The 27854-nt window shown below is 43.2% G+C and overlaps 1 protein-coding gene across 4 annotated transcripts in view; it reads left to right on the top strand.

Moving 5' to 3' along the window:
- The window catches only part of PHACTR2 (phosphatase and actin regulator 2), a 135794-nt gene that overhangs the window by 55161 nt on the left and 52779 nt on the right, over nucleotides 1-27854 (top strand). The window contains exon 1 of one of the 4 annotated variants that reach the window (XM_074537664.1): nucleotides 3950-4196. The exons of the other annotated variants lie outside the window; for them this stretch is intronic. Coding sequence (XP_074393765.1) covers nucleotides 4154-4196 — 43 coding nt within the window. The 5' untranslated portion in view covers nucleotides 3950-4153. Of the gene's footprint in view, nucleotides 1-3949; nucleotides 4197-27854 lie in introns of those variants that run through there. 4 annotated transcript variants of the gene reach the window in all.

A 27854-nucleotide genomic window follows, 5' to 3' on the forward strand; every position in this document is an offset into this window, starting at 1 on the left:
CAAAACCTAGGATTAAATGTGATAGACCCTCCTCATAGCTTCTGTTATATTAGGGCCATAAATTAATCATGCTAACTGAGAGAATAGAAATACGATTTCTCCTTTCTAAAATGCCTCTTAACATGAGCCTACAGATCTGTAAAGCCCAGGCAACAACATGCTGTAAATTGTAAGTCATCTATTGCCATCCATCATCCCAGTATAGTAAACACACTGAAATAGACCTGTCTTTGATGTTTTATTGAAGGGAAGGAGCTTACCCTTTCATATGTGAGATAGATCATTGTGTGCATTATCTCACTTTGACTTTGGAAAAATTTGGAAGTTTTACATCATCTTCCACAAAGAGACCTCGTACCAGCCATTTCAACAAGCAAGACATTCTAGTTTTACAAACACTTCTGAAATTTAGGAAGAAACTAACTTTTTCCCTTTTGGTGGGATATTTCCCTTCTTGAGGGTCAGCAGAGTGTCTCTTTAAGAGTACTCTCCACAGTATCAACACAGTAACTCTGGGCAAGAAGAGAAAAGTTTTGTGTGTCTAGCATGTAGCAATCAGACATTATTACTCACATTGGATCTCAAATCTAACTGGGACACAGGTTCCAGGAACCCCATTGATGCTGCTGTGTCAGAACAGTCTGGCATGACTTACTGGCACCTCTTGTACCCATCAGCTGAACTGCTGCTTCACCACCTGATGGAAGACATGCATATTTCAGCATCTTTTTGCAGAATTTCCTTCAGTACAAGACTAGCCTTGGATAAAATCATCATGGAAATTTTAATCCTGAAATTGTCTCTTTAATCTTCCCCTGCCTGTTTTTGCTTTGCTTGCAATTGTGGATTTCCAGAAACCCCAGAAGACTAAAATACTGCAAAATGTTTAGAAGTCCATTTGTGTGTCTTGTCGTCTTAGATGTTTAGGTGCAAAGTGGAATATACAGCTTAAGATACCATAGGATCATCTACACCCTAAAAAGCAAGTATACCAGATAAAAGTGTATTCTATCTATAATTGTAATCTTAAATCTCTGCTAGAATAATTTGTCATATCCTTAAACTTTCAACTGTTCTACATGCCAGCTATCAACATGGCAAGAAACCTAATGCACAGATGAGGACACCTCTATCATCCTGCAGAATTAAAGTCTACAGACAAGCAAATATTAAATGTGTGTATTTTATGTGGATGCTCACATGTGAATGTCAGTAGGATGCTAGAATATTTCTGTATGGAGGCAATTACATAAATATAGCCCTGCATATGAGAAATGTAATATATCTTCCAACAGCCCAGTTTCCTTTACCATTCACAGAAAAGAAAGTTGTCACCATCAGTTAACTTAGGAAGAAAAAAACAGAAACAAACGCAACAACTAAACCAAAAGAAATTGGCAACTACTTGAGTTACATGAAGGATGTGGTAACTAAATTTCATTTATTTAGCTCACAAATTGACTTTGAGGACTTTATTACATCACGTGAAGCATTGCAGACAGATAGTATACACTTTTGCATTGTAAACTGGGCATTTACGCAGGAGTGGAACACAATTTCCTTTGATAAAATTAATGAGATTCACCAGAGGCAGACAGGAAAACTTTTATGTTCCTGTTTACAAGAGACTCCAAAGAGGTAACTCAAGTTTCTCAAAACAAACCCTTTAAAAATAACTTTTCAAGGTAAGAAAAATGAATGAGCCAAATTGCATGCAAAAAAAATCCTGAGAAATTAATGATAGAAGTCATCTAACACAACAAGCCACCCTTCTGGAATCCTTTCCTTGGGTTGACAAAGGGACCATTAGGCCATCTCCCTTGCCTTTGGCTCCCACTGCAGAATTCATCCTGGTTCTCTGCATAAGCCCCACTCAGTTGTCTTCAACACCGTGCTTTGTATGGAACCTGGATTTGGGGGTGTTGAAGAGTGCTTCCTTCAGTGCTTCAACATGTTGTTTCCTTGTAAGGGCACTCTTGATTTAAAGTGCAGCATGTCTGTGTTTCCCAAGCGCATTGGCTTTTTCCACACCTTTTGTTGGAGACTGCTTTCTGCGGTTTCCATCTTATCTTGTGGATCTCTTTCCAGCTCTCTCACACCACACAGCATCTTTTTAAGGGAGAGACAACAACACTGGATATGGGACAGCACCTTTTGTCTGATAAAAAGCACAACAAGGCAATGGGATTTCTACCTACCCTTTTCTACTTGCACAGCTCTATGTACACAGCAATCCCTTTTCCACCAGCACTAGCTCACTAGGAGCTCATGTTGAATTTCTCCAAGCTCCTGTATGGAGTGAATTTCAAAGATACATTCCTTGGCCATACAGGTTGTGTTGTTCCATCCTCCAAGTCTGACTTTTTTCTCATTTTGACCCTATTAAAACTTGTTTGAAAGACCTGAGTTTGTTAAATAATCCAGATAACTCTGTGACTGCCTTGTTCTCATTATCACTCTGTTAATATTTACTGTCTAAAACTGCTGCCAGTGGTGATTTATTTAGTCTTTTAAAACCTGTTTGAAAAATACTTCTCTAGATTCCTGATGAAAACTCTGAAGAGCCTCCCTGCAGCTCACCAACACCTTCATTAAATGCTAGTGCTGCTTGGACAGTTGATCTGCTTTTCATTTAGCTCTTCATCTGTTTGTGCTTTATTAATTTTGTGCTGTACTCACTGTTTTTCTCTTACTAAATCAAGCACCTAGCAGAAGTCTATTACGCTCAAGCCTCTGGCAATTTAATGCATAATCATATAAAATGAGGAAATAAAAGAGCTGTTTGCCAGGACCTATTTTCTATAAAAAACCATGAAGACTAGCATTAGTTGTATTCTCCATATATTAGCTGACAATCACAGTTCTGCCTACCACACAGGCAGCAGCAACTTCTTGTGCTCCTTTTGTGTCCTTGGTATGGGCCCCCCACTAACAAACACACTTCTCCATCCTTGAAACACCATCACAGTGCAAACACAGGCAAAGATCAGCTAGCCAGACATCACTTTAACCCCCCTAGGATTTTCCTCTGGGACTTCCAGAACGCTAGGAAATTGTAATTTCACCATGTCTTGCTAATAGATGTTCTTTAGGTGAGCCTTAAGTGTCCTCCTGTGATATATATGCATCTCCCTGCTTATTTCTAGATGCTGCACAGTAATAACTATTAGGTACTCAATAGCTTTGGGGGCTTTTATTTTTTATTTTATTTTTGGTAACAGTTACTTGTTTGCTTTAGCGTTAAGCTTGTATCACTGCTTGGACGATGCTTATGCTTTAAGACAAATTAATAATTTATTTTGCCCTAGAGCTATATGCACAATGTCTGTTTTCCCCCATCTTGCTCATAAGTTTATCCCATTTATTCTGTCCCTTCTGTCACCTGTTACGGCAGAGTGCTGTCTGGATACCGCTGTCTTTGGCTATCTTCTTTCTCCCAAAACTAAAGTAGTCCTGTCTTTCATTATGTACCTGTGTGTGTGGCGAGCTCCGGGCACTTTTCCAGAGCTCAGCCACAGCCAAAGGAGCCTGGTCAGGATCCCATGCCCTGCCCGGCAGCTCCTTTTCCACTCGTGGCGGCAGCGCAGCCTGGAAACTGCTCCCGGCAGCAAAGCACCTCCAGCCAGGGCGATGGGATCGCTCCCTGAGGCTGTCTCAAATTTCCCCTGTACCTTCAGAGGGGATGAGAAGGGGTGGGAATAACTCCGTGCCTGGACTAAGGCTTCGGAGCAGGGCGAGGGGAGGCAGGGACCGGGACGCCAGCAGCGCGGGAAGCCCCGCCAGTAGCGCCCCGTCCTTCCCAAACCCCGAGTGGCTAAGGGGAAACTCCGCGTAGCTAAAGGGAGATTTTCTGCCTTTGATATTTTTTATTTTTAATTTTTTAATTTCTTAAAGACCCCCTCGATCGCGGCGCTGCTGCGGGCCGGGCGGGGCCGGGGCGGTGCCGGGGCGGAGCGGGGCGGGTTTGAGGGCCCGGGGCGCGGCGGTGTCCGGGCGGCTCGGCGGGATGACAGGCGGCAGCCGCGGGCCCGCAGCCGGAGCAGCCGCCCCCCGCCGGCCGGCGGGGAGCGCGGGTCCGGCCAGCTCCGGGATGTGCCCTCGGCAGCAGCCGCGGCGGAGGCTGCGGGCGGCGTGAGCGCCTCCCGGCCGAGCCATGGGCCAGACCTCGGTCTCCACGCTGCCCGAGCCGGCCGGCGGTGAGTACCGGGGGCGGCGGGGCGGGGGCTCCCGCCGGGGGTCCCTGCTAGTGGCGGCGGGGGAGCCGCGGTGGCGGGGCGGGCGGAGCGGTGCCCGCGGTGCCGGGCGGGCGGAGCGGTGCCCCGTTCCTTCGGAGCGCAGCGGAACGCGAGGCGCGGCCGCTCCCGGCGGAGCACTGCCCGGCTCGGCGGCCCCCGGCGGGCGAGAGGCTCCGCCGTGCCTCGCAGCTTCCCCGGGGCTCGGGGCTCCTTCTTTTCCCGTTATTAAATAAATAAGAACGAAGGCTTCCCTTTCGTAGGGAAAGGGAAGGAGCTCTGGCACCTCGCCCAGGAGCGCGGCTAGTAACCCGCCCAGCTGGTTGCTTTTAGCTCCAGGACATTTTATGTGTAAGCAGACTGTTGAAAATAAATAAATAGCCTGTGAGTGGAACTGTTTCGGGTCCTTCTCCCCGCCACCTCCATCCCCCCACTCCCATCCCCCCAGTAAAGCAGTCCAGGCTGTTGGCAACTTTTTGAAGGTAGTACGAGCTTCTTGGGAATGTTGTTAAGATAATCTGGTGTGTTTTAGTTACCGAAGAGTGGGTCTCTTCCCACAATAATAGGATATAGAATCTAAATTAACTTCAGCGAGATTTGAAGTTTCCTGCGAAATTCCTGCATGCTTTTCCTCAACGCCTGTTTCCTTTAAATCCTCAAAACAAACAAACTGAAAACTAAGCAAAAAAACCCCCAACCAACAAAAATCCTGTTGGGGACTTTAATGCTGAAGACTGAACTTTATCCTTAATTTGCTTATTGCTGTTAATGTGGGAATGTTTTGTCAAATGGGAGACAGTGCAACAAACTTTCTCTTTTGCCCTTTTATTTTTCCTTCATTGCTGTTCCAGAGAATAGTTTTAGTATTAACACATAATTTTCAGACAAACTTGGTTATATTCCTAGTCACACCATCCCAGTCAAAACCTTGGATGGTTTTCTCACCTGTCAAACATTGCATGAAAGAAAAATTGGACCATTTCCAAGAAATGTTACCATCCTGTTGAAGGTTTCACCCGGCAGCCAGTGTGTTAGGATTGTTTCAAGGTAGTCATTGGAAAGCAGATGTAAGGAAACAGATGGACTGGTTAAAAATTTTTTTAAACTTCCTGTACAAAAAAAGTGACCAAACTCAAGTTCAAAAGTCTATTGTGAGGGCATTTTGTCTTGGGGGAGACTGTATCTTGACCAAGGATAACTATGGTGCCTGTGTTTGCTTGGCTGGGTGATAATGGACAATAATTGGGCTGAATTTCTAGCTTTACCTCAAAGAAAAAAAAATCACTGTTGAATTCTTTCCTGATTGAAAAGAAAATTTTCAATCAGGAGCAGTGAGAGACAGGTATCTGAAGATGTAAGTTACGATGATGCTGCCTCAATATTGCCAAGTAAATTTTAGTTATCTTCATTTTAATAGCACTGCAGTTTGTGATGAGACAGTGGTAGTGCCCCCAGGAGGTTTCTGGCAGAGTAATTCCACGGCACTTTTATTGCTGTTGAAATTGTTGGGAGGGTGTATCCTCAACAAGGAATGATGGGGAAGTGGCATGGATTCTTGGGGGTGCACTCATTTGTTTTCTCTAGTCTGTTTTACTGACATGATCTGGACACTTAATCTATTGTGAAGGAAGGGAGGCCCTATCCATGTGTGATCAAGGCAGGGGAATGACTTTCACTGGTTCCTGTTCCATGGTTGCCCTTTAGGCAAGCAAGCCTAAAATCTTCGTTGATTTTGGTGTTCCAGGCAGCTCCAAGCCATTTAAGTCTTTGACAGCTGCTAGAGATTAGAGTTGAAGGAGATATCTGTCCTGCACACGCAGGGGCTACAAATCTGTTTTAGTGCTAGGGAATCAATAGTGCATTCAGATCCCCAGTGAGCCACACAACAGCAGCTGTGAGGAGTTGCTTGCCTGTTCGCTCCCTTTTCCTCCAGCCATGCCAGCCTGCAGGGCTCAGACCCTGCCCCACGAGCCCTAGTGTGCCCCTGCAGGGCTCAGACCCTGCCCCACGAGCCCTGGTGTGCCCTCCAGGGCTCAGAGGGGCTGTGGCTCCGTGCAGGGGAGGCACCACTGATAAATCACCACGGGGCCTTCGGGTAGACTGCTCAAGTGAACGTGGTTTGATGTAGCAAACTAAAGTAAAAGATTTTTCCTGAAAGTCACAGAGTGACTTAGAAGAGATAAAATAAATACATAACGCAGTACTCAGGATGGACCGCAGCCAGTGTCCTGAAGGGCTGGGTTTTTAAGATTTGCTTTAAGTTAAAGGTTTTACTCTTGGAAATGTAAATATATGTTGAAGTACTTAAACAGATCAAGGTCCCAGTGTCACTTTCCCATTGGGCTAAGGGCAGGACTGAGGTCTAATCATAAAATTCAAAGTCCTTCTCTACTGGGCAGATGTAGACTCATACCAGATGGATTAGCATGCCTTTAAAGAGAGGAAGAACTTGAGATTTTAATACTCCATTAGAACTTTCTTTAGCCATACTGTCGTGCTAGAGTTTGCCATCAGCTGCATGCGAGTGGGTGTTGAAGTGTTTTGGAAAGGACGATCTGGGCTTTAATCATCTCTCATAACTATGAGTGGTAGATGGGCAGCAAAGCAGGCCTTGGATTGCCTTGTTGGTGTCCATAGGCAGCTTTTGCTCCTTCTCCCAGGTTACACCTTTCCAGCCATTTAGATAGTTTTTTAAAGCTTGTTTGTTATTTGCCATGGTTAGAAAGTGTGAACAAACATCAATCACAACAGGAGCTTGGGAAGACAATATAGACAATATGGATAATGGGGAGCACGTATCCTTGTTCATTTTCTTTCCTCTTCTCTGATTTTCCCACGCCTGGCAGGACTTGATTAACGTGATCTCTCCCCATTTACTGGCTGGAGTTGAGTGCTTTTGGGGGTTATCAGCCATTGTGTACTAAAGCTATCTCTTCTACTTTCTGATCTACGGCTTATCAAAGGGCAGCAGAGCTGTGCACTTTTTTCAGTTTTTTTTTTTTTTTTCTCTTTTGGATTTCTTCTTTGGTAGTTCAGTACCAACCATTGCACAGAGAAACAAACAGTGGAGACATGATCAGCATATTGGGAAGGTAGTATTTCAAAGCAGAACTAGTTAGGCGGGAAGAGATTTTTGTTGTTTCTTGAGTTGCGATGCCTTTTCAAGAATGAAATTTCCAGTAAAAACAGACCTTGTTAGTGTTCCTAGGAATAGGTCAGGCAGCTCAGCCTGGAATGTGGAGCACAAGCAGAGGGTAGGACAAGTTGCAAAGGGAAGGTCCCGGGAAACTCATGCCCCCCTGATCAGGGTGCTCACTGGGGTCAGAGCCCTGTGCTGACCTGCTGTGCCAAGGATGAGATCTGCAGGGCTGCTACTCTGCGCTGGGGGAGTTCCTCTCCTCACACACGTTTTGCAGAAACAGAGCACAAACTGTCTGGCTTGCATTTCGTCCTTTTACAGACACACAGTTTTGTTTTTTTCAAGGGCATGAAAATGTACTTCAACAGCACAGGAAAACCATTTTCCACCCAGCTCCCCCCATGAGATGAAAGCAGTCCCTGGTAGGATCCTGTTGTTTGTTGACCTTGGCACTCGGTGAAATGATTCTCATAGGTCAGAAGTGAACATGTTTCTCAGATTGCTGCTTTTCATCTCTCTTGGCTTTATGGGATTTCCTGTTCATGGACGAGGAAACAGCAGCTTCACCTGTGTCTGTGCAGAGGAACTGTAATTGTGTGAACTGGGCGAGCTTGTCATAATCCTGAAATGAAATGGAAAACTAATATTTGCTTCAGCACTTCTAGGTGCTGCTAAACAAACTAATTGGTTATCCATGGAGAAATTCCAAGACTTGTCTAGTGGCAGTTGTTACTCCAGTGGTTCTCTGCTTGTGAGCCTTACTGAGGGCACTGTTGTGGAGGCAGCCCTCCTGTTCCTGAGGAGCTGGACATGGAGATGCTCAGCCAGAGACCTAAATTCTCATCCTGACTCAGTCCACTATGACTCCGAATGTGCAAAAAAGCCCTTAGAGTAATAATTCTTAAAGGGTTTAAAAACTAAATTGGTCTTTCTCCTCTGGCTGTTTTTCCTTTCTAAAGTGGAAGAACTTTGAAACTCCTTGCACTTTACAAAAAGGCATTTCAAAGCACTTACAGGTGAAGTGAGCTACTCCCAACACACCTGTCAGCTGGTCATTTCAGGTTTTGCTGCACTTGAAAGAGTGGAAAGCAGAGCTATTGAGATGAAATGGTAAGTTTCATTTGATGTGAAGCCCTAAATGACTTGTCCACAGCCACAAAGTTAATTCTTAGCAAAGAGCCTCATATTCCTTATTTTTTTCCCTGAATTTAAATTGCTTTGGGACTTTGAGGCTGAACTCTTGTAAGACTACTTTAGGAATCCTATTCATTTCTCCCTGTTTTTTAATGCTTTTGTAAGTTATGCAAGAGTTTTAAGTACAATGTAAAGGTGTACTGTTTTCATTTGGTGCTAAATTTCTATCCAAAGCTATTCAGCTATTTTTGGGAAACACTTCACCCTGCCAGTGTTGTCAGATGGGACTACAGTTGTGACAGCTTCAGAATTTGGGTTAATTAAGTATGTAATCTGCCTTAGACTTCAGGCTGATTGAGTGGATATTTTGGATGCCTGGTTAAAGGTACAAAAAGGCCAGGTTTTCGGACAGAATGGGTAGCCATGAAGTTGCCTGCTACTAATGAGAGCTGCAAGAGCTCTTTTTAAAAGTTGATGCTTGTGTTTACTGAGCTGAAATATGAAAAGCAATGACAACTGCTGGAAGTGTGGGTCTCATCATGCTCCCAACACCATGATTCTGGTTTGAGCTGTTGGTGAGGGTCTGAATGTAAGCGTGTGGAACGAGTCACTATTTATGGAGAAAAAGTTGTGCACCCTTTGAGCGTAGCGTGTGTGTGGAATACAGAGTGCCCGTGCTGCCGCTCGCCCTGTGATCCGCTGGCGCAGATTGGAGCCCCTGTGGCCCCTCAGCTGCAGCAGGGCCTCGCTGCAGAGGAGGCCGCAACCTGAGCCTGCCCCCTGGGGCACGGCCACAACACGGCTCTCATAAGGACACAGGGCACCAGCCACGCCACGGGGACCACGTGTGTGTGAAAGCAAAGGTGTAGTGCTCAACAGGTTGGCGTCTCACCTCCTCTCCCTCTGAGGCTGCTTCCGGCATGACCAGAATTTCTCCTCATTTGGCTGCCATGGTACGTGACCTTTCACGTCAGGCATGCTGGCTGACATATCTTCATGTGCTGATGTTTGGTAGCCACTAATCACCTGTTCACAGTGTTAATCATCAGCTTCCTAATCTGCCATGGGAAGAGCAGGGGCTCCTGGGCAGGGCAGAGCCTTTGCTGGCTGCCTGTGTTTGTGTGGGGGTTGAATTCTCAGATGACCACCCTGACACTTCCCCCAGATGAAAAGATCTTGTTTCCTGCTGAGCCCCTGTGCTAAGCCCCGCTGACAACTGATCCCACGCCGCTGGATCCCAGCCACTCCTTGGATCAGTTGTCCTTCCTTCCTAGATCCTCCTCCTTGGCTTTCTTACTCCTGAGGAATTTCTCCTGAGTCATATGGCCTCATGCTTAGCTGGTGTTTTCTGTTACAGATTTCAAAATGCTTACCAGTCCTTTCTATTTAATTCCTTAGTTTAAATGGGAAAATGTATCCTTTAAAGAGGACACAGTCTCAGGCTATATCAGGGAAGGTATAGGTTGGATATTAGGAAGAAATTTTTCACCAAAAGAATAATAAAGTACTGGAATGATCTTCCCAGGGAGGTCATAGAATCACCGTCTCTGGATGTGTTTAAAAAAAGACTGGACATGGCACTTGCTGCTATAGTCTAGTTGAGGTGTTAGGGCATAGGTTGGACTCGATGATCTTAGAGGTCTCTTCCAACCTCATTATTCTGTGATTCTGTGAATTATCAGAAGTAAGCAGGACAGCACCTAAAGTAGCCAGGAGGAAACCAAAGAGCTCTCAAATCCTCATCAGTGTTTGCATCATATCAAATAGTCCAGCCTATTAAAAACAGAAAGGACTTACACATTTATATCTTTGTATGTTTTTTCCTTAAAGTTGTCCTTTATTCATTTTGGACACTGATGCTTTTTGAGGTTTAAAAAATGTAACATTGCAAAAAAATACTTCTGAATCGATGCTGGTATTAATTTGTTTTTCACTGAATTAATTGTTTTAAAACACAATGCTGAGTGCTCTTAGTGCCTTGGGTCAATCACTGATGGATTTTTAAAAATAGTTCAGCAAGCAGCCTCCTCCCAGAACTTATTTCTACCTATTGTATTAAAATTGTAACAGTGGCTAGAAATTTTTTTCTGATATGTAGAAATACTCCAACTAGCTGCCATCAAGTCCCATGTGGAGAAGTAATTTCTGAGCTGTCCATGTGTTGTCTTCTCTAGCTGGCACAAGGCAGGTTCCTGATCCTGTTCTTTTTCTGATATGTAAGGATTAACTTTTGAGTCGGGCCAGTGCTTAGGAAAAAAGAAAGGAGGTAGTTAGGTGGTGATGACAAAATCACTCTAATAACAAGCAGTGGTAGCTCTGATCTGTTTTGCCCCCAGCAGATCCCAGAGAGTGAGGCTGGTTGCTGGTGCCCCTTCTGAGCCAGGAGAAACTGTGACTATGAGCCATGGGCAGGGAAAGAAGCCAGATAATGAGGGTGCTTTTTGTTAGTTTTTTCATGCCCCAAAGCCAAATCAAAGAGTGACACTGAGTAATTTGTATCCCCCCCGTACATGAACTCTACAAGCCCTGCACTGTCAAGTGTATTTTTGGGCAAGTGTAAAATTATGGTGGGGCCTGGAGTGTGCCATTTCCTATAGTGCTTTATGGTGAACATGAAATGGTTCAGTAGGAACTAGGTAGGAAGATCACTGTGGATATCCCGGTGATGCAGGGTATGAAGATGGACCGTTTTTTCTTCTCACTCTGTTTGACCAGAATCACATGGGTAAGAGGGCTGGGGTGTCCTCTCTTCTGGGTTTGGAGGTTTTTTCTGAGTTTAAATATTACAATATGTGAATCAATTTAACCTTGCCTCTTTGTAATCCACATAGTGGTTTGGACTAGCAATCTGCAGAGACCTTGAAATCACCTCTGTTAATCTTATGACAGCTCATTATTAGGAAATTTGATTTAAGACTTTACTTTCTTGCAAGGCATGATACAAGGTCACTGCAAAGGAACATGAATTTCTTCTGTCCCTGACTTGGTTTATGGACACTCGGAAATAAAGTCTCTGTCCTGAAGGAAAGTTTTATTTACCTTTTTGTTCTCTTGCTGCTTTGTATAACTGTGATAATCATTGTAAGTGGGAAAAAGCTAGGGAGAAATGAGGATCTATGGCTGCTCCATAATTCTGTGGAAAGACAGGGTATGCTGTCAGGTTGCATGTCAGTAGAATGAGAATGACAGATCATCAGAGGGTTAATACCAAATCTGTTTCAATGATAGCTTTGTGGAAATGAAGTTTCATATGAAAAGATAAGGGCTGTCTTGCCTTTTTCTTCACCCATTCCTGCATTGATTTCATGTGTATTAGAATGATGTTTTGCCTAGCAGAGTTAGGCTGTGATGCAGCTGTCCTAACATTTGAAACTGTATGAGCAAAGCCAGTTCTATCCCAAAGATCAGCCTCCATTCCTCACCCCTGAGAATGTCCTTTTTTGTTAGTATTTTAGGATGTCTTCACTCTGACCATCTGCCCAAACTGTTAGCAAATCCTCATCAGGTAGATGCATCATAGTAATTTCAGTGTTATTTAATCCTTTTTGTGTTTTCTGAATCTGAACTTTTTAATGTGTTGTCCAGTAAAAGCCCAAGAATGGTGCAGAGGCCTTGGATGCTGGTTGGGCTTTAGAGCCTGGGCTACTGCATGATCTATGCAAACAGACCATGTAGTTTATGATCTAATTTGCAAAAATTACAGAAAATCTCTACTATTATTGATTTTAGCCAACTTAGTGATTTGCACAACTAGAATAACTGTGATATATGATGGAACTTGGTGTTTTCACTGCTATTGTAATTTATGCTTTCACTTTAAAACATTGCTGACAAGACTCAGACACACACAGGAACTCTTTTTCAAGCCTAAGAGCTTTTCTTTATTGCTGGAAGCTTCAGCTCAGAAAGTGAACTCTTGACTGGGGATTTGTCACTGCTGGTTTTATTTCTGGGGCTTGCAACACTGTTGATGCACACTTAAATGCTTGTTGTTTCACTTGACCCTTTCTGCTGAGGAGGAAGACAGGGCTGGCTCTTTGTGCCCTCTGCCTGCATGGCTGTAGAGCAAGTGTAGAGCAAGGCAACAGAAGGAAAGCTATTTGGATTCCAATTTCTGTTTGGTAGTCAGGTCAACTAAATAAAACAACATTGTTGTGAGTGAAATTTGGTTTGAATGCCCAGGCAAACTCAGCCTGTCAGGGAAGAGGACGGTGTGTTGAAGAAACAAACTACCTCAATGGGAGCCTGGAAGCCAGGATGTGCAAGGTTCCCTGCCTGTGGAATGGGGGTTTATATAATCTCTCAGGTCCCTTCCAGCCCCAAACACTCTGTGATCCCAAGAGCCAGGCTTTGCATTCAGCTCAGCCTGCTGCAGTTGGGTGCAGCAGTGATCTTCCCTCTCAAACCAAGGGCTGCGAAGCCAATGCCATGTGCCAGTGTCCATGTCTGCCTCCTCAGCCAACTGCAGCTCTGCTGGCATATCTGAGTGTAAATACTGTTGGGAGGATGTCTGGAGCAACAGGAGTGCCTGGAAGAGCCCCAGCTGCAGTTCCTGTAGGGAGTGAGATGCCCAGGATACATGTTCCTAGGCAGTGTTTGCCCCTGAGCCCGTGGAAAGCCTCAGCGTGGCTTGTACATCTTTCACCTCTACTGTTGAAGGAATTTTAGTGCTTGGGCACCAAACAAGTGAATTTCTCTCAGCAGTGTCATCCTGAGTTGAAAACCTGGCGAGATGTGGGCAGTAGGAGAGGATCCCGTTTGCGACTGCTCCTCCAATTGCTCGCCTTGCTTATAAACCCCAGAAATCAACTTACCTGAAGCATTTATGTCATAACAAGCAACATAAAGTCCCCCAGGCTGAAAGCCAATCTCTAAGGGCTTCTTTTCCCTCCCTTCCCCCCCCCCCCCCCCAAGATCGTGGATGAATCAACAAAGAAATGACACTTCCATTGCATGCTTATGGAAGAGATTTAGTGGGATACAATCAAGTAATTTGAGTCACGTTACAACTTAAAGTCCCCCTAAGCTGCTGGGAAATGATTCTTAGATGCTATCTGTCTTTATGAGAAGAAAAAAACCCAAACAGTTCATTGCCAAGAAATTAGATGTATTTAAATTATGCATTTATAATGTGTTATAATTTATTTAATTGTTAATAATTCAGAACCGGCTGTGCATTTCCTTCCTTGTAAATTCATTCAATGTGTCTGAAGATTACTGGTTTGTTTCTTGGAGTTTTATAGATTTATTGCGTTTCTGAGGGGAAGGAAATGTTGGTTTTGGCACAGATGCTAAGAATATTCTTGTTCTGAAAATGTGAAGCAGTGTTCTAGTGCGCTGCAAATCTGGCCTCCTTTTTGTTGATACAGAGAAGGGTGTAGTGGTTTTCCTGCCTTACATGTTTTACCACCATGCATAACTCTCCTATTCTCATGAATTGTTCAAGTTATTGATAAAAAAAGGAGAATATTGGTATTAATAATTAGAGCTAAAAATCCATACAAGGTTTAACAGAATTGCAGTAATTGCAAGGTAGTTCCTGTGCTTAAATTCCTGAAGGAAAGTTTTGGAAGGCTGATCTGACTCTTATGAGAGCAGACTAGATTTGATTTCTTCGAAAAACAATGTTGTTGTTTATTCCTGCTTGAATAGTGCTGCTTTTGACACACAGAAGTAGTGTATGGAAGAAATAAGTGAGATGTAGGAGAGGCTGTGCCTGTGCAAGGGAATGAACAGTTAAGTAGACAACTAAGACTGGGGATAAAGCCAGTTTCTGGAGAGCTGGACAAAGACCAAGCAGAAATAGTATATACTTTAGCTGGAGGAGAAAGTAATAAGAGAGTAGCAAAACATGAGCCAGCAAGAAAAAGAAAGAGATATTAACTACAAAGCATTGCAGAAATTACCTGACTGTCACTCTGCTTTAAAAGCTTTTTGTTGGGCAGAATTGTCATGTAACTGTGTCATGTTACAGAGAGAACATGATTCTGAAAAGAGGAAGAAAGTTTGTGTTGGAAAAGCCTAGGGGAATTCTCAGAAACCTGAAACTGAAAAAAAAATCTTGGACACTTACAGCAACACCTCTCTTAACTCCCCCCTGCACTTCTCCTCCGGCTGATTTAATTTTCCCGTTGCTACCGGAGGCAAGGGATAGAAAAGGAGGAGAACATGTTTTAGCCAGATCCAGCAAGATGAACAGGGTGTTTCTGAAACGTTTAATGCACCTGGAAACTCTGTAGCTTAGTTTGAAGTGCATAGCAAAAAATGTGTTGAAGGAAAAAAAGCATTTAATGTCACAATTGGATCTCAAGGATGATGTATTTTTAAAGAGAAAAAGAGGAAGAAGAATGAACCTTTCTAGCTGAGACCACCTGTGAATGATGAAAACCCTTGAGAATACAGGTTTAGGCCACTAGAAAGTATACAAATGCTAAGCATTATTTTCAATAAATTTTAAACCATTAACTAAAGGTAGGGACTCTGCAGGTTTCTCTAGTTAGTAGGAGAAGCTGGACACAACATTTGATGTCTGTCACTGCACACTGTCTCTGTTGCACAGACCAGTTTTTACTTTGGCAATGGCTGCAGCTCAGCCCTGTTAAGGTACAAGCCTTTCCCAGCTGCCTCAGTGCAAAATCAGCAAGATCTGATAGCATGTGAGAATAAAGGCCACAGAAAATCACCCTGGCATCATCTGGAAGCCCAGCTCTGGAAATCTTCCCTGAGTATTAATCAGTCCTGAAGATGGGTTTTGTGTGATAATTAAATGTTGTTTCCTCCTCCTCCCCACTTAGCTGCACATGGATCTTGTCAGACCTGACAGTCATAGACCATGGATGTAAGCAATTCAACAAATGGTTGAAGTCATGCCATGGATCTTGGTGGTTTTACCTTTCCACCAGCTGTCCTTAGGGATCTGCTTGTAGAGAAAACATCTCTCTCTCTTTCTGTAGCTCATCCTATGTTGCACTCAGGGTTTCCTCAGCCACAGGAGAAACACTGCAGGAAACACCAGCAGAAGGTGAGATGAACAAAACACCATTGCTATATGAAATCCTTTGTTAGGTGAGTTCACCATGATGAGGGAATCAGCTGAAGACAGCTAGTGAATTATCCCACTACTGTGGTTAATTCTTTCTTCAGCTTTTGCAGGGGAGCCGGCTCCTCAGCCCCTGCCTGCCTGTGGTTTGGCAGATAACATCATTACACCCTGACAGTCCCTGGGTGGGAATGCTACTGGCTAGCATATTTGGCAACCTGGCTTTTTCCCCTGAGGGCCTGTATATAGCAGCAGGGCAGAAGTGAGACCAGTGTCCTCATGTCAACAGGGAGGTGTCTGGTGGCACAGACGAGTTTTTCTTAACCCCCTCAGAACTGATACATCCTCTGTCTATAAGGGCCCAGAGGTTTCTTTCTTTCAGTTTACATTTTTTCTTGTTTGGGCAGAAAATTACACATAAGACTGAGTAAAGAGTAAAGGAAGAACAGATGTTGCTAATTAAATTAACCATTTCCTAAAATCAAATAGCAGGCACTTCAGTCTCATTCAAAAAATATCAGCATGAAGCCCATTCTTTCTGGTTTAAGTGATTACTTACATGTCCAGATGCCAATTCAGGGAAAACTTGCAAATGTAGAGGTTTATTTTTTCTTACTGTGTGTATTTCCTTATTATTCAGTCTTTGCACCTACCATTTTTGGTGCCTTTTTTTTTTTATTTTTTAATGTATGGAGTGGATGCAAAAGTTTTGAGACAAAAAATGTCCTTCTTGTGGGGTAAGAAAAACAAGGACTGTGTTTGAGGTGAGAGAGAAGGGAGGGAAATTGGGATAATGAGGTGGTGCAAGAGATGACACTTCAAGGAGATGGGTAGTGAAGTAGGAAGTCTTTTATGAGGGCTTCCAGTAGCTCTCTTTAGTCTGGCAGCAATTAGATGAGAAAGACAACCATTAGTTTATTTCAACGGTATTGTTGGTACCATATTGATGGCTCTTCTTCTGACACATTGGCAGGAACATTTTTCTTCTAACCCAGAAATTATGAGTGAAGTCTCACTGAGTGATGCACATGTGTGGAGTCACATATACTCACTGAAGTTCTTAGCATCAGACTGAAAATATAACATCAGGATTGATGTTATATTTTGCTGTTAATGTCCATAGCACAGTTAATGTCCATAGCACAGTTTTCAAGAGAACTGACCGTTTTTCAAAATATTTGTCGTGTCCATGAAAATAGAGAAGCCAGAGGTCTGGTGCTAGCAGTTGTTTGTGGCTGTAGGAAGGGAACATGAGAGAAGGTGAGAGATAAAGCAGTGCTCCCCAGAGCTCTCCAATAGTAGAATAAGGCAGATTTAGGACATGTGGTAGGTTAGGAGTCCTTTCAATAGCAGGGATTTGCTCTGGGCCTCCCCAGTTCTGAGTAGGTGCCATAAGAAGTAAATTGGGTCCTACCATTTTATGGATCCAGCCCTGCATTTCCTTCATTGTATCTGTATTTGCCTGGTGTCAGTGAAATTAGTGATGAGAACTTTTCCTTGCACAAAAATCTACTTTTTTCAACTTACTGTCTTTGTGGTATTTTCACCAATTACTCACCTCTTCCTGTCAGCAGAGTTTTGTACTTATAAAAACAACATCCAGATGCATCCCAGACAAGTATATGACTTCATATAAAATTGAGATTACATTCAACAGCTTGACCAAAGCACATCAAGGGCAGCATTCTAGCACATTTAGCCCTGGCTTTACACTCTGACTTGTTTTAGTTGTGGAATTGGTGGCTTTATTAAAATATTATGTTAAAGATATGGAGTCAAAGGTCCTTTCTAAAAGCCAGCGTGCAAGGCCATGGATTCCAGAGTATTTAGAAAAGAGGCACTTTCCTCTCTATGACTAACAAGAGTCACTTCATATTTTGTGTTTGTGCTTTTCTATGCTCAGTTGCCTCCCAGGGGAGCAGGTGCTGAGTCTGGAGTGCTGCCACTGCTGGGAAGGGAACTGTGCATCCCTATGAGCTCCACACTCCAGCCAGGGGGCATTCCCAGCCTGTATGCTGTCCCTTTTATTGCATAGAAGTGTGCAGTATTAGTGGCAGATAAACCTATGGTATTCCTAGCACATGAGCAAATTGGGCAAATACAGTGTTTTGTCTTGCTCTGAGTGTCAAGAAAATGTGTGTGCCATAGTAATCTATTTTTTTTTTCTTGTTATTCATTTCTTTTTTCTCCTTAACTTTTCTCAAAGCTAAACTTCCCACAAAATTCAATTATACTCTAAAAGTCTGTGTTGGCATGAAAGATAATTAAAAGTCCACTCAAACCTTTGATTCCCACGTGGTCTAGAAGACAGATGTTTAAAGTTAGAAGAGAGGCTGACTGAAGTGGGAAGGCAGTGTTGGTGATGGAGCTGTTTGGATTGGAAGCTTTGACAACACATCTGAAGGTTTTTCATCCTCCTCAGAGCAGGTGTTACCTGAAATAGGATCATGTTTTCCCTGGTATCTTGACCCAATCCATGGACCTTGCCTTTAGCTGGCTGCTCCAGCGTTGCTGAGCTGATTTGGTGAGGGCTGATTTACATCCAGCACTGGCTGGATGCTTGGCCAGGCTGCTCCTCCTGTGCTGACATCTGGCCAAAAACTAAAGGCAGCCTTTGAAATGCAAGGCTGTGTGCAGCTTGTTGTATGGGCCATGTACATGTTCACAAACATGAAACCAAAGTCTTCTGGCTTAAGTGAAACTTAAATATACTTTATTTATTTATGCACTGAACACTTATGGAACTGATTCTCAGTGACCACTATTCACAAATGCATGAAATGTCATAAAGTTTGTCAAAAAGCTTCTGAGTGGGACACGTCTTGCATTTCTGTGCTTTCCAGTTTAGCATGTTATTCACGATCCTATACAGGAATTAAAAAAAATAGAAAAAAGAGCCAGTTAACACTTGATTTAATTTAATTTCATTTCTTCTACAAAAAGAAAATATTCAATGAAGGTTAGAGGTGCTTTTCTAGCACTTTTTTTTTTATCTTGAATCAGACTGTGCTGCTGTGCTTACCTATATTCCTTGTACTCTTCGTTTGTATTGATATACAGAAAATTTCCTACTAGATACAGAAATCTTGTGGTTTGCTTATCGTGGCTTATATATGTTTCATCACAATTCCAGGTTTTTCTCTGATCTACCATAGCTCTTGTGAGCACAGCATGTGAAAGAAATGCTTGCCCACAGCAAGGAGTTGCATGGTGTAATGCACCAGTCACTTTTTGGGTCTCTCCTGGTGTTAAAATTACCACTCTCTCCCAAAGTTCAGCATCCAGCTAGGGTGAAAAGTGAGTACAGGTTCTAAAAATGTTGAATATGTGTGTGAATGTGTGCCAAGTACTTGAATGTTAGCAAGAGTGGGAGGGAGGTTTAAGGGAAATTGTAAACCTTTTTCAAGGCAAGCAAAATGACTGACCTCTTTATCATTTCTTTTCATTTCCAAAATGTCGCAGCTTCTTGCTAAGCTCAACAGAGTTGCCATCATTTATTTGTAAGCTACTTGAAGGTGCTCTTTTAAAGAATAGTTATTAACCTTTCTGTTTCAAAACCTGTTCTTATACAAAACATTTTTCACTGGAGATGGAGTTACAAGGCAGTTTTTTTCAGTATGGCATAGAATTTTTTGGGAGTTATTTCCTGAGGGAGGTAAATTTCCAGGGATTGCAGGAAGGCCCTCTGTTCCTTCAGATGAGGTTGGAGCTCAACAGGTTCCAAACCACACAGTGCAAGTAACACTGGGGAGTGGCTGTGAAGACATTGTGCCTTGCAGAGGGGCTCAGGGACTGGGTTTGGCTCCTGCCTGCCATTCCAGTGTTCCCTCTGTGCCCCCTGGGCGTGGGGAAAGGATCATCCGTCACCTGTGGGATCTCTGCTTTCCTTTCCCTCCTTGGATCCCTGCAGGGATGTTATTTTGGGTCTGCTGACTGGGAAGAGCAGAAACCCAAGCAAGCCCTGCCTGCCAGGATGGGCTGCTCACCTCTGGGCAATCCCTCAGAGACAGACCCTGTGGAAGTACCACCGGTGGAAACAGTGATTGCCCCTTCCTTTGTGGGACACTTTGGCCATGTGTTGGTTCATTGTTAACCAAGGTGATAATTAGCCCTTTCTCTCCCTTGCTGGGTGCATCAGCTGCTGGGTGAGTTGCAGAAAGCTCAGGATGAGAAACACTAGGGTCAGGCAGAAACTGCAAGCAGGAATTTCTGAAGTATTCCTGTGGGCTTTCCTAAGAAACAGCTTGCTTTCCCAGGGACCGATGGAAACAGGCGAGCGCTCTGGCACACCCTGTTCCCTCTCTAGGAAAACATTTGGTAGTAGTTTAAAAAAGAAAGCTTTATAGAGCTTAAATAATGCCAAAGATGCATTTGGTGAAGACTGATCCTTTATAAAGTACATATTTTATTTGCAAGGATTTGGAATTTCCACTGCTGCTTGGAATTGCTGGCAACAGGTCCAGGGCTTGCCAGTCATATTCGGATTTTTTTGCACCACATCTTTCATTTTAATCAAGTTCTCATTATGGCACTCTTAAACACATGGGTAAATAATAAAGCTTTTGTGCTCAATTCATCTGTATCAACAAGGCCATGGCACTCGTAATCATAAAACTAAAGAAACTTGATAATTGTGAGAACAGCTTCTGTTTAATTTGAGTTTTTAAGTAATTCATGTCAGTGTTTTGTATTCTGGCTTGTAAGTACTCAAGGGTCATGTAGCCTGGTTTACCTCTAAATAAATAAGGAATAATAAAAATATTTTTTTAATGGAATTTAAATTGTTTAAATGTTTAAAGACAGTCTTAAAGAAAATGCAAAATACAGTGAAGTGTGTCATTCTGTACAGTTTGGAATGACCTTTGTCCACATTAATGTCACTAAAATAGGCTAAATTATTCTTCTTGTTTTTATTGGGTTTTGTACAAAGTAAAAAAATCAATATATTATCTGATTCATAATCAGCCTGAATGCATCATAATGGTAATTGGAAGGCTTAAAATGTTTCATTGGGCTATGATGACTGCTAACTCCTAATTCCACTTAGAAAAATGAAAGGTTTTCCTGCACAGCAATGTACTGATGCATGGTGGAGTAGCTGGGTGGGCTCAGGTGCCCCTGACAGACAAACAGGCATTTCCTCTGGTGCCCTTTGAAGCTCTGTGTGCTGAAGCTAAGTGCTGAATTAATATATTAGGCCATGGGGTAGTGTAGTGCTGGAAAGCACTGCTGGGGAGGAGATGGGGTCTGGTGGTTTTTTTTGTTGGTACTTGCTTTCTGGCTCAAGGGATGCTCATCCAACTCCAGCTAAAGCAGTTCAGTTCAAGCTGGCATATGAAAGTTGAAGTTGGCATTGTGTTTTAGTCTGCAGATAGCAAAGATGTATTTTATGATTGCTTAAAATGCCAGTGTCTGAATGAGAAAGTTTGAGAGGGACATGCTGGCAAACAAACTCATAGGGGCTTGTGGATAGCTAATTTTTTTTTTAAAATGCAACAGCTGAGAAGGTGTCAATGAAAATCAGAAATCTGTTGTTCAAGCTATTGTCTCTCATTTTATACTTGGAGCTGAAACAAGAATGGTCTTTCTGGTGTTTGTCCATACTGCTCTTTAAACAAAGAGGTTCTGATCTATGGCCAGCCCTCTTTAAGCACTGTGATAATGCAGTCATTCATTATTAACAGAGAGCAGAGGAGAAGTGGAGGCCCCAAATACATCAGGAAGAGCCAAGTGGGGAAATGAAGGTATCAATTATGTATCTGCCATGTCGATGATGCTCTTACAGAGCAGTTGTTTTCCCCTAAGGGAAGAATCTGCTGAGAGAGCAAAGCATGTTCTCAGTGCCTTCCCTGACAACAAGATGACATCTCCCCACCTGAAGCTTCAACAGGCCCCTTTCTTTAGCCCCTTTCCCTTCCAGGAGTGTTTGATGCTCTGCTTAGTCCTGGACTGGTGCCTGGATCTAAAAGGAGAGCACTGCTGGCTGTCCCACAGGGAAGAGGAATCCTGCCCTTTTCCAGCCCTGCCTCCACAAGTGAGAGGCACCTGTGCCCCCAGGGTGAGCTGTGAGCAGGGCAGGCTCCAGCCCAGCATCCCAGTGCAACGAGCTGCAGGGCAGCAGCTTGCTCATTTGTAGTTTATTCCAGCTAAAGGTCTTTTTATTGCCAGCACCTCACTTCCATAAACACTGATTCCATGGAAAGACTGAAGTAAAAAAAAATATGTATGAATACAGCCTCAAACCTTCATGAAGATGGTACTACAATTCCACTGGGTTTTACTGCAGTGATTTACAGTGCCATCACCTTGCTTGATGGAATTACTGTTTTGTGATTGTGTAGGAAAGGGACCATAATGGTTTTTCAAGTAAAACTGAATCCCATCACAGTTCCACAGACTCGTCCTGTGACACGGACATGAACATGCCCTGCTGAGAAGGGCAGCTGAGCTGACAAATAAATCAGCTTGTGCCTGATTTTCCTCACCTTGGCCCTAGTAAAGAACAAGTTACAGGGAGTAAAACAGCTGTTTGCTATGTGACTGGGGATGAAGAGGGTAATGAAACATGATGCAGAATAAAAGTCAGCTGTAACTTGGCAGCTCCCTTTTCCTCATAGCAAAGAAGATAACTTAGACTGTATTAAGATTTATGATATTATAGGTACCGAATGATTTTTATAGGCTGTGGTTTTAGAGTTGTCAAATTAGTATTTTGACTAAGAAGACTGTATTTAATCATTAACAGGTTGTTCTGAGTATTTTGGAGCTTCACTATTATTGTTTATTCAAGCTGATGTCTAGCAACAAAGACGAGCATTTTAAAGGCAGCTAAAAACTGAACTTAAAAATAAACACAGTTCTTTCTACAAAGACAGCAGAGCTAAAAGCCTGTACAAATATTTGCAATGACAGCAACAATCAGAAATTTGTTGGTTGGGTTTAAAAGTGTTCTTGACCTCCCTGGCAGGGTTCTGAGGCCAGCAAGGTCACATAAAGAGTCTATTTGCTTTGAGGTTGACTTGCACACATGTGGACAAGTGCAGTATGCTGTTTCCTGTACTAGAAAAAAGGTGTTGAAATGGTGCCAGTATAGAAGAAAATTGTGCTCTTGAAAGGCAGCACAGTGAGCTCTGGGCTGTCCTGTCCCAGGCATTTAATTACATGACTGATCAAACTGCTCCTAAGGTTTGGGGTATGTTCATCTTCTGTTATTTGTAGGTCAGGAACTCCTTGTCATAGGAGTGGGGAAGCATTGGGATGGGAGCCCACAAAACCAAACCTGTTTTCAGATACATAAACATGTTAATTGTGAAAGATTTGATTAGAAGTAGTAATAAGAAAGGGAAAACCACATGTAATATTCATAAATAATTATGTTCGGCAAGGGCACTGGCTGGTTTGAAATGAGTTGGAGTGGGTTCCCTACCCTACCTTTTTCATGCTGAAGAGGAAAACAGCTGATGATGTTAGCACTTCAGGTGGTCATTGCTTCAGCACTGGATGTGTTGAAGGCATCAGAGCATCTCCCACACCTGTTGGCAGTGAGCTCAGGTGATCACTTCCTGGCAGAAATCTTCCCTCTCTTCACAAACCTCTCTCCCCTTCACTCCCGTTCTGTTCCTATCCCAGCTCAATGGTGCATTCTCCAGCTCAGAAGTAGGAGTTACTCAGTTTTAGAAGCCCAGACAAAAGGCTGTTTTGTCTCAGTGCAGTGATAACGTGTTGTCATCTTATTGCAGGGATTCCATACTGTTGTCTCCTTATGCAAAAGTTTCATACCTTCTTGGTGTTTCTTGTGGGCAACTCCTCAGAGCACCAATTCTTTTTTCTTCACAGAGCAGCCAAGTGACTCCAGTTCCCTTCTCAACCAACCACCCCACTCTTTTATAGCACTTTACTTCTCACTGGTTACAGCTGTGGCCTCTTAAAGTCAGGCCTGTTCCTAATCTTTGCTAATCAGCTGCAACTCCTTAGGGGTAAGATTACTTTCTACACTATCTTTATTTCCTTATATTCTATCCCCCTACAATAACATGCAGCCTTACAAATGGTCACCAGGCGTGGCTGGTGGTTCATCCAGGGTTTCTGTTGTGCTGGTGCAGAAACACAGGCTGAGATGACTGGAAGGCCGCTTGTATGGGCAGCATCCCTGTGAAGCTGTACCTGCGTGCTGCCTCTGCCTGCAGGGGTGATGCTTCTGGGGACAGCCAGAGGTCTGCAGGGAAATGCCTCTGAGTTTCCAGGTGCATCTGGCATGGCTGAAAGGCACTTGGGAGGGATCAGCAGTGAGTCCTTTAGCCAGTGATGCAGAGTAGGGGGTTAGCAGAATGAACTCCTAACATCCTGCAGCATCTCCTTCGGGAGGATGGACATCTGCAGAGGAGCCAGCCAGCTGAGACCTGTGACAGCCTCAGGCTTGCTTAGGGAGAGGAGAGGAGGGATAAACAGCCCAGAGTAACTTTGGCTATGCTTTTACTCTTTTCCTAGGTTTTTGACCTGGCCTGTTTGGGGCAGGTGGAGAGTAAATTGCTGCTAACTAGGGTGGTGGAAACCAGGGCCAAAGGCTTCCCTGTGACTCTCCTCACCCAGTTTTATCTCAGCATTGGTATAACACACCTATTAACTACTGCAGAGGTGGTTGCTTTTAATTCTTCTTTATCACCACACTGAAGAGGGGCCACAGGTGTTTCAGTTTATTTTCACACTTCTAGCCAATATCTGCTGGGGAGATTTACCACTTGCCTGCAGCTAAAAAGATTCATTGTGAATTCATTGCAGTTATATTTCTCTCCCATAATAAGGTTATGCCAAGAAAAGTCAGTAAAGAGGTATTTCCAGTTTTGCAGTTCTGGTTTTCAGATGTGATGTTTTAAAATATCAATACTGAATTTAATAAGATGAGTACCTGCACCTTACTTTTAGGTGAAATTACAAAATCATCCAAAAATATTTGAACTATAAATAGAAATATATACCATTGTAGTCCAAGGAGATTTATCCCTTAATGTTCAGACACAAGAAGCAGTAATTTTCAATTAGCAGTTCAGTTGGTCAAAGTAGTTAGGTTGCTCTTTTATGTATAACGCTTTTAGCTGTTGTTTTTTCTTTCCCCCCCCCATCTCTGTTATTGTGCCTGCATTTTTTCCCCCCTGTTTTTGTGGAGGAGTTGCTTTGACCTTTGATATGATGTTTCGTATATCTGGAAAATGTAACTGTCTGGAAACTTTCTATTTTCTGATTTTTTTCTCAAGTATTGGGGTTGAAGAAAAAAAGAATAAGCAGCGTGCATTAAACCTATGATCCCTTTCCTTCTGGTTGGAGCCAGCTGTGTCCAGGGTGAGAGATGAGGTATCAAGAAGATTTTTGGCCAGATTGCTTTCAAAGCTGTATAACAGGATGGCTGAGTATTTGCTTGTTCCTTCTTCAGGAAGCTGGAAGTGTGGAAGTTAAGCATTTTATTGCAGAGGAGGAAGAAGTTGTGTAGCTGTTCCAATAAGCACTGCATGTTGCCAAAATGTCAATAATTATTTCACAAACACATGTTTGTGGGCATATTGCAAACATAGGTCAGATTTTTTTTTCCCCCCAGATCGTAAGAGAATCCCTGATGTGTTTTGACATAAGAAACAATTGGAAAGAGAGGTGGTGTGATTGTAGAGGTCTGACTGCAGTGCTCAAAGTGCTGTAGAGCACATCCAGTTCACATGCCAGTGTAGATACAACAGATGAGCTCTGAACCATGAAGTTCCTGCATGGGAAGTGTAATTCAGTGAGGCTGGGCAGCCCTGACTGGCTGTGTTGCCTTTGATATTTTTAGTGTCTCTGCAGAGTGTCCTACAATCATAACTTAGCTTTTTTTCCCCTGTAGAATTAACCCCATGGGAGTGAAAGCTGTATTGCAAAGTAGTGCTGAAGCTGGAGGTTACAAGTGTGTTATCTGCATCTGGAATGCACTAGCAAGAGACAATTTGTGGTAATGACAGCCTGTAACCTGACAAACCAACCACCAGCACTTAGGCTGAGGTGGTTATTGTGACCAGGAAAAAGAAAAAGCAACATTTTTTGCACTTTACCCCAGTGATGCATCAGGCACATGTCAAACCCTAAAGCTAACCCTGTTTTATGTCCTGTTTCCTGCGTATTTAGTGGGAAGCCCAGGTCAGGTCTCCTGCTTGCTTGCTGGGGATCATTGTCTTGTAGGACTAGGGCATTCTACCTAAGAGACAGATAGCTAAATAAGCTTTTCAGCCAGTCAGTCCCAGGTGTACAGCTAAGAAAGAACCAGAAAAAAATACATTGTTGTTTGTAACTCTGGTCAAGTTTCTTCTCTGCACACTGCAGAAGAGAACAAGTGTGGCTGAGCATCCCTCTGAGCCACATGGCTCTTTGAAACGTGGAGCCCTGAGCATCCATGCTATGAATTCCAGGGAAGCACAGGCTTCCCTCTTTTCCTTTGAAGTACCTGTGTAGCTGTACCTGTGCTTTTTGCAGAGCTCAGGTAGGGGCTCCTCACAGGCAGAACAGATTGTGGTCTTTTGATCTGAGCTTTCCACTTTTGCCAGGTTTGACTTTCTGCAGCAAGGTAACATTTTGCCTGTGGAAGCAGTGGGAGTTGCAAGGTTCAGACTTGAAACCCTTTCTGGGCTTTGGCACTGCTGATCCAAGTGTGATTCCAGCAACCCCAGAGGCATTTGTGTGTTTTCAGGCCATGGTCTCCATCCCTGCTGTGGTTATCCTAGGAGGATTCCCTCTGGCTTTTCCAGGGCAGCAGCCAGCCTCCCTATGAAGTAGCCACTGCCCAGCCTGTTCAGCCGATTGCCAGCAGGAGCTCCAATTAACATTTGGCAACATTGGCAGCTCCATATGGAAACTACCACTCTGCCGCCCACATTCGAACTCCAGCTTTTTCCTTTCATTTAATTAAAACACAATCAAGGCAATTAGCTCATGACAGAGTTTCTCCAAAGTTAAACTCCAGATGTATGGCAAGGCAAAAGCATGGAAATGCCAATTCATTGTGCTGCCTGGAGGTAGATTGTATCTCTTCCATTTAGCAGTTTATCCACCATGGATTAGCTGTGTTTTTTCCCTTTCAAGTAGGTTAAGAAAAACCAACAACAACAAAAAACAAAACAAAACCACCCACAAAACAAAAATGTGAGAAAGAAAAAAAAATTCCATCTGGTTCAGGTCAGGAAAAATAATAATTTGAGATACTTATGGAAAATGACATTTATTGTGTCAGAATGACTTCTGATTTTCAATGACTACATCAAACCTTTTATCATGCAGTGTCTTGAAGTTTGCCAGTAAGCTTGAGGAATAAGCAGCTTATATTCTATAGTAAGTTGATGACTTACTGCTAATTGGGGATAATAGGCAGCTGCAAAAACATGTTGATTTTGCTGGCATAAAAACCATTATTTCCAACTCTGTGCCCTCTGGCAAGGTGGTATGGAAAATCATATTGTTGTCAGAAGAGGTTTTGAGGTCTCAATAAACCAAGAGGACTTTTACAGCACATCCCTGCAAGGCAGCAGGGCGCAGTGGGAGGAAGAGAAAAAAATAACTGTACTAGCTAACTTGTAGTTAATAAGCAAAGAAATTGTATCCAAATCCACATGTAAAGTAACTCTGAACTGGGACCAAGGCACCTTCTGCTGCATTTCTCAATTCATTCATGGTTAGATGAGGCAATGCCCTGAGTCACCTGTGTTCTGACAGGATGAAAAGGTTTTCCTCACATGCTTCAAGAGTGATGTGGTGATCCCACAGCAATACTGCAAGAGAGCTATTGCTAGTGAAAGTATTATGCTACCTCAGTGCCTTGGTATCAGTGGGGCACTTGATTCTGTGCCTTTTTCCCTCTTGGTTATGTTGTCCAGCTGTAGGAGGAGGACTTTTCCTTCATCTTGCCACTCTTAACCTTGCTGTATGACAGGGATCCAGAGCATAGTTGCAGTGCAGGTGGGTAAGCCTTGTTTGATGTGGGTCAGAGAAGGGATTACAGCATGAAAGGTGCAGCATGGTGGGGAAAGAAGAGAACTTGACATTCTGCTGGCACCTTCTTGTACTTAATAGCCCTGATGTGAGAAAGAATCCCTTAAATATCTACCAGTACTGCAGCAGGATAGGATTAGATCAGTTGTGTAGAAAGGTGCTGGTGAGGGGAGCGCAGGTTAGGTTCTTCTGCTGGCTTTTCATTTTCACTGCCAAGAGAAAAAATATACAGAAGCAAAAAATACAGAACATCTAAAGTCATAAATATAGTCCTCTTTTCTTTTGATCATTAATTTCTTTAAGTCAAAGT

Source organism: Zonotrichia albicollis, chromosome 3 (genome assembly GCF_047830755.1).
Source record: "Zonotrichia albicollis isolate bZonAlb1 chromosome 3, bZonAlb1.hap1, whole genome shotgun sequence".
NCBI classification, from domain to species: Eukaryota; Metazoa; Chordata; class Aves; order Passeriformes; family Passerellidae; genus Zonotrichia; species Zonotrichia albicollis.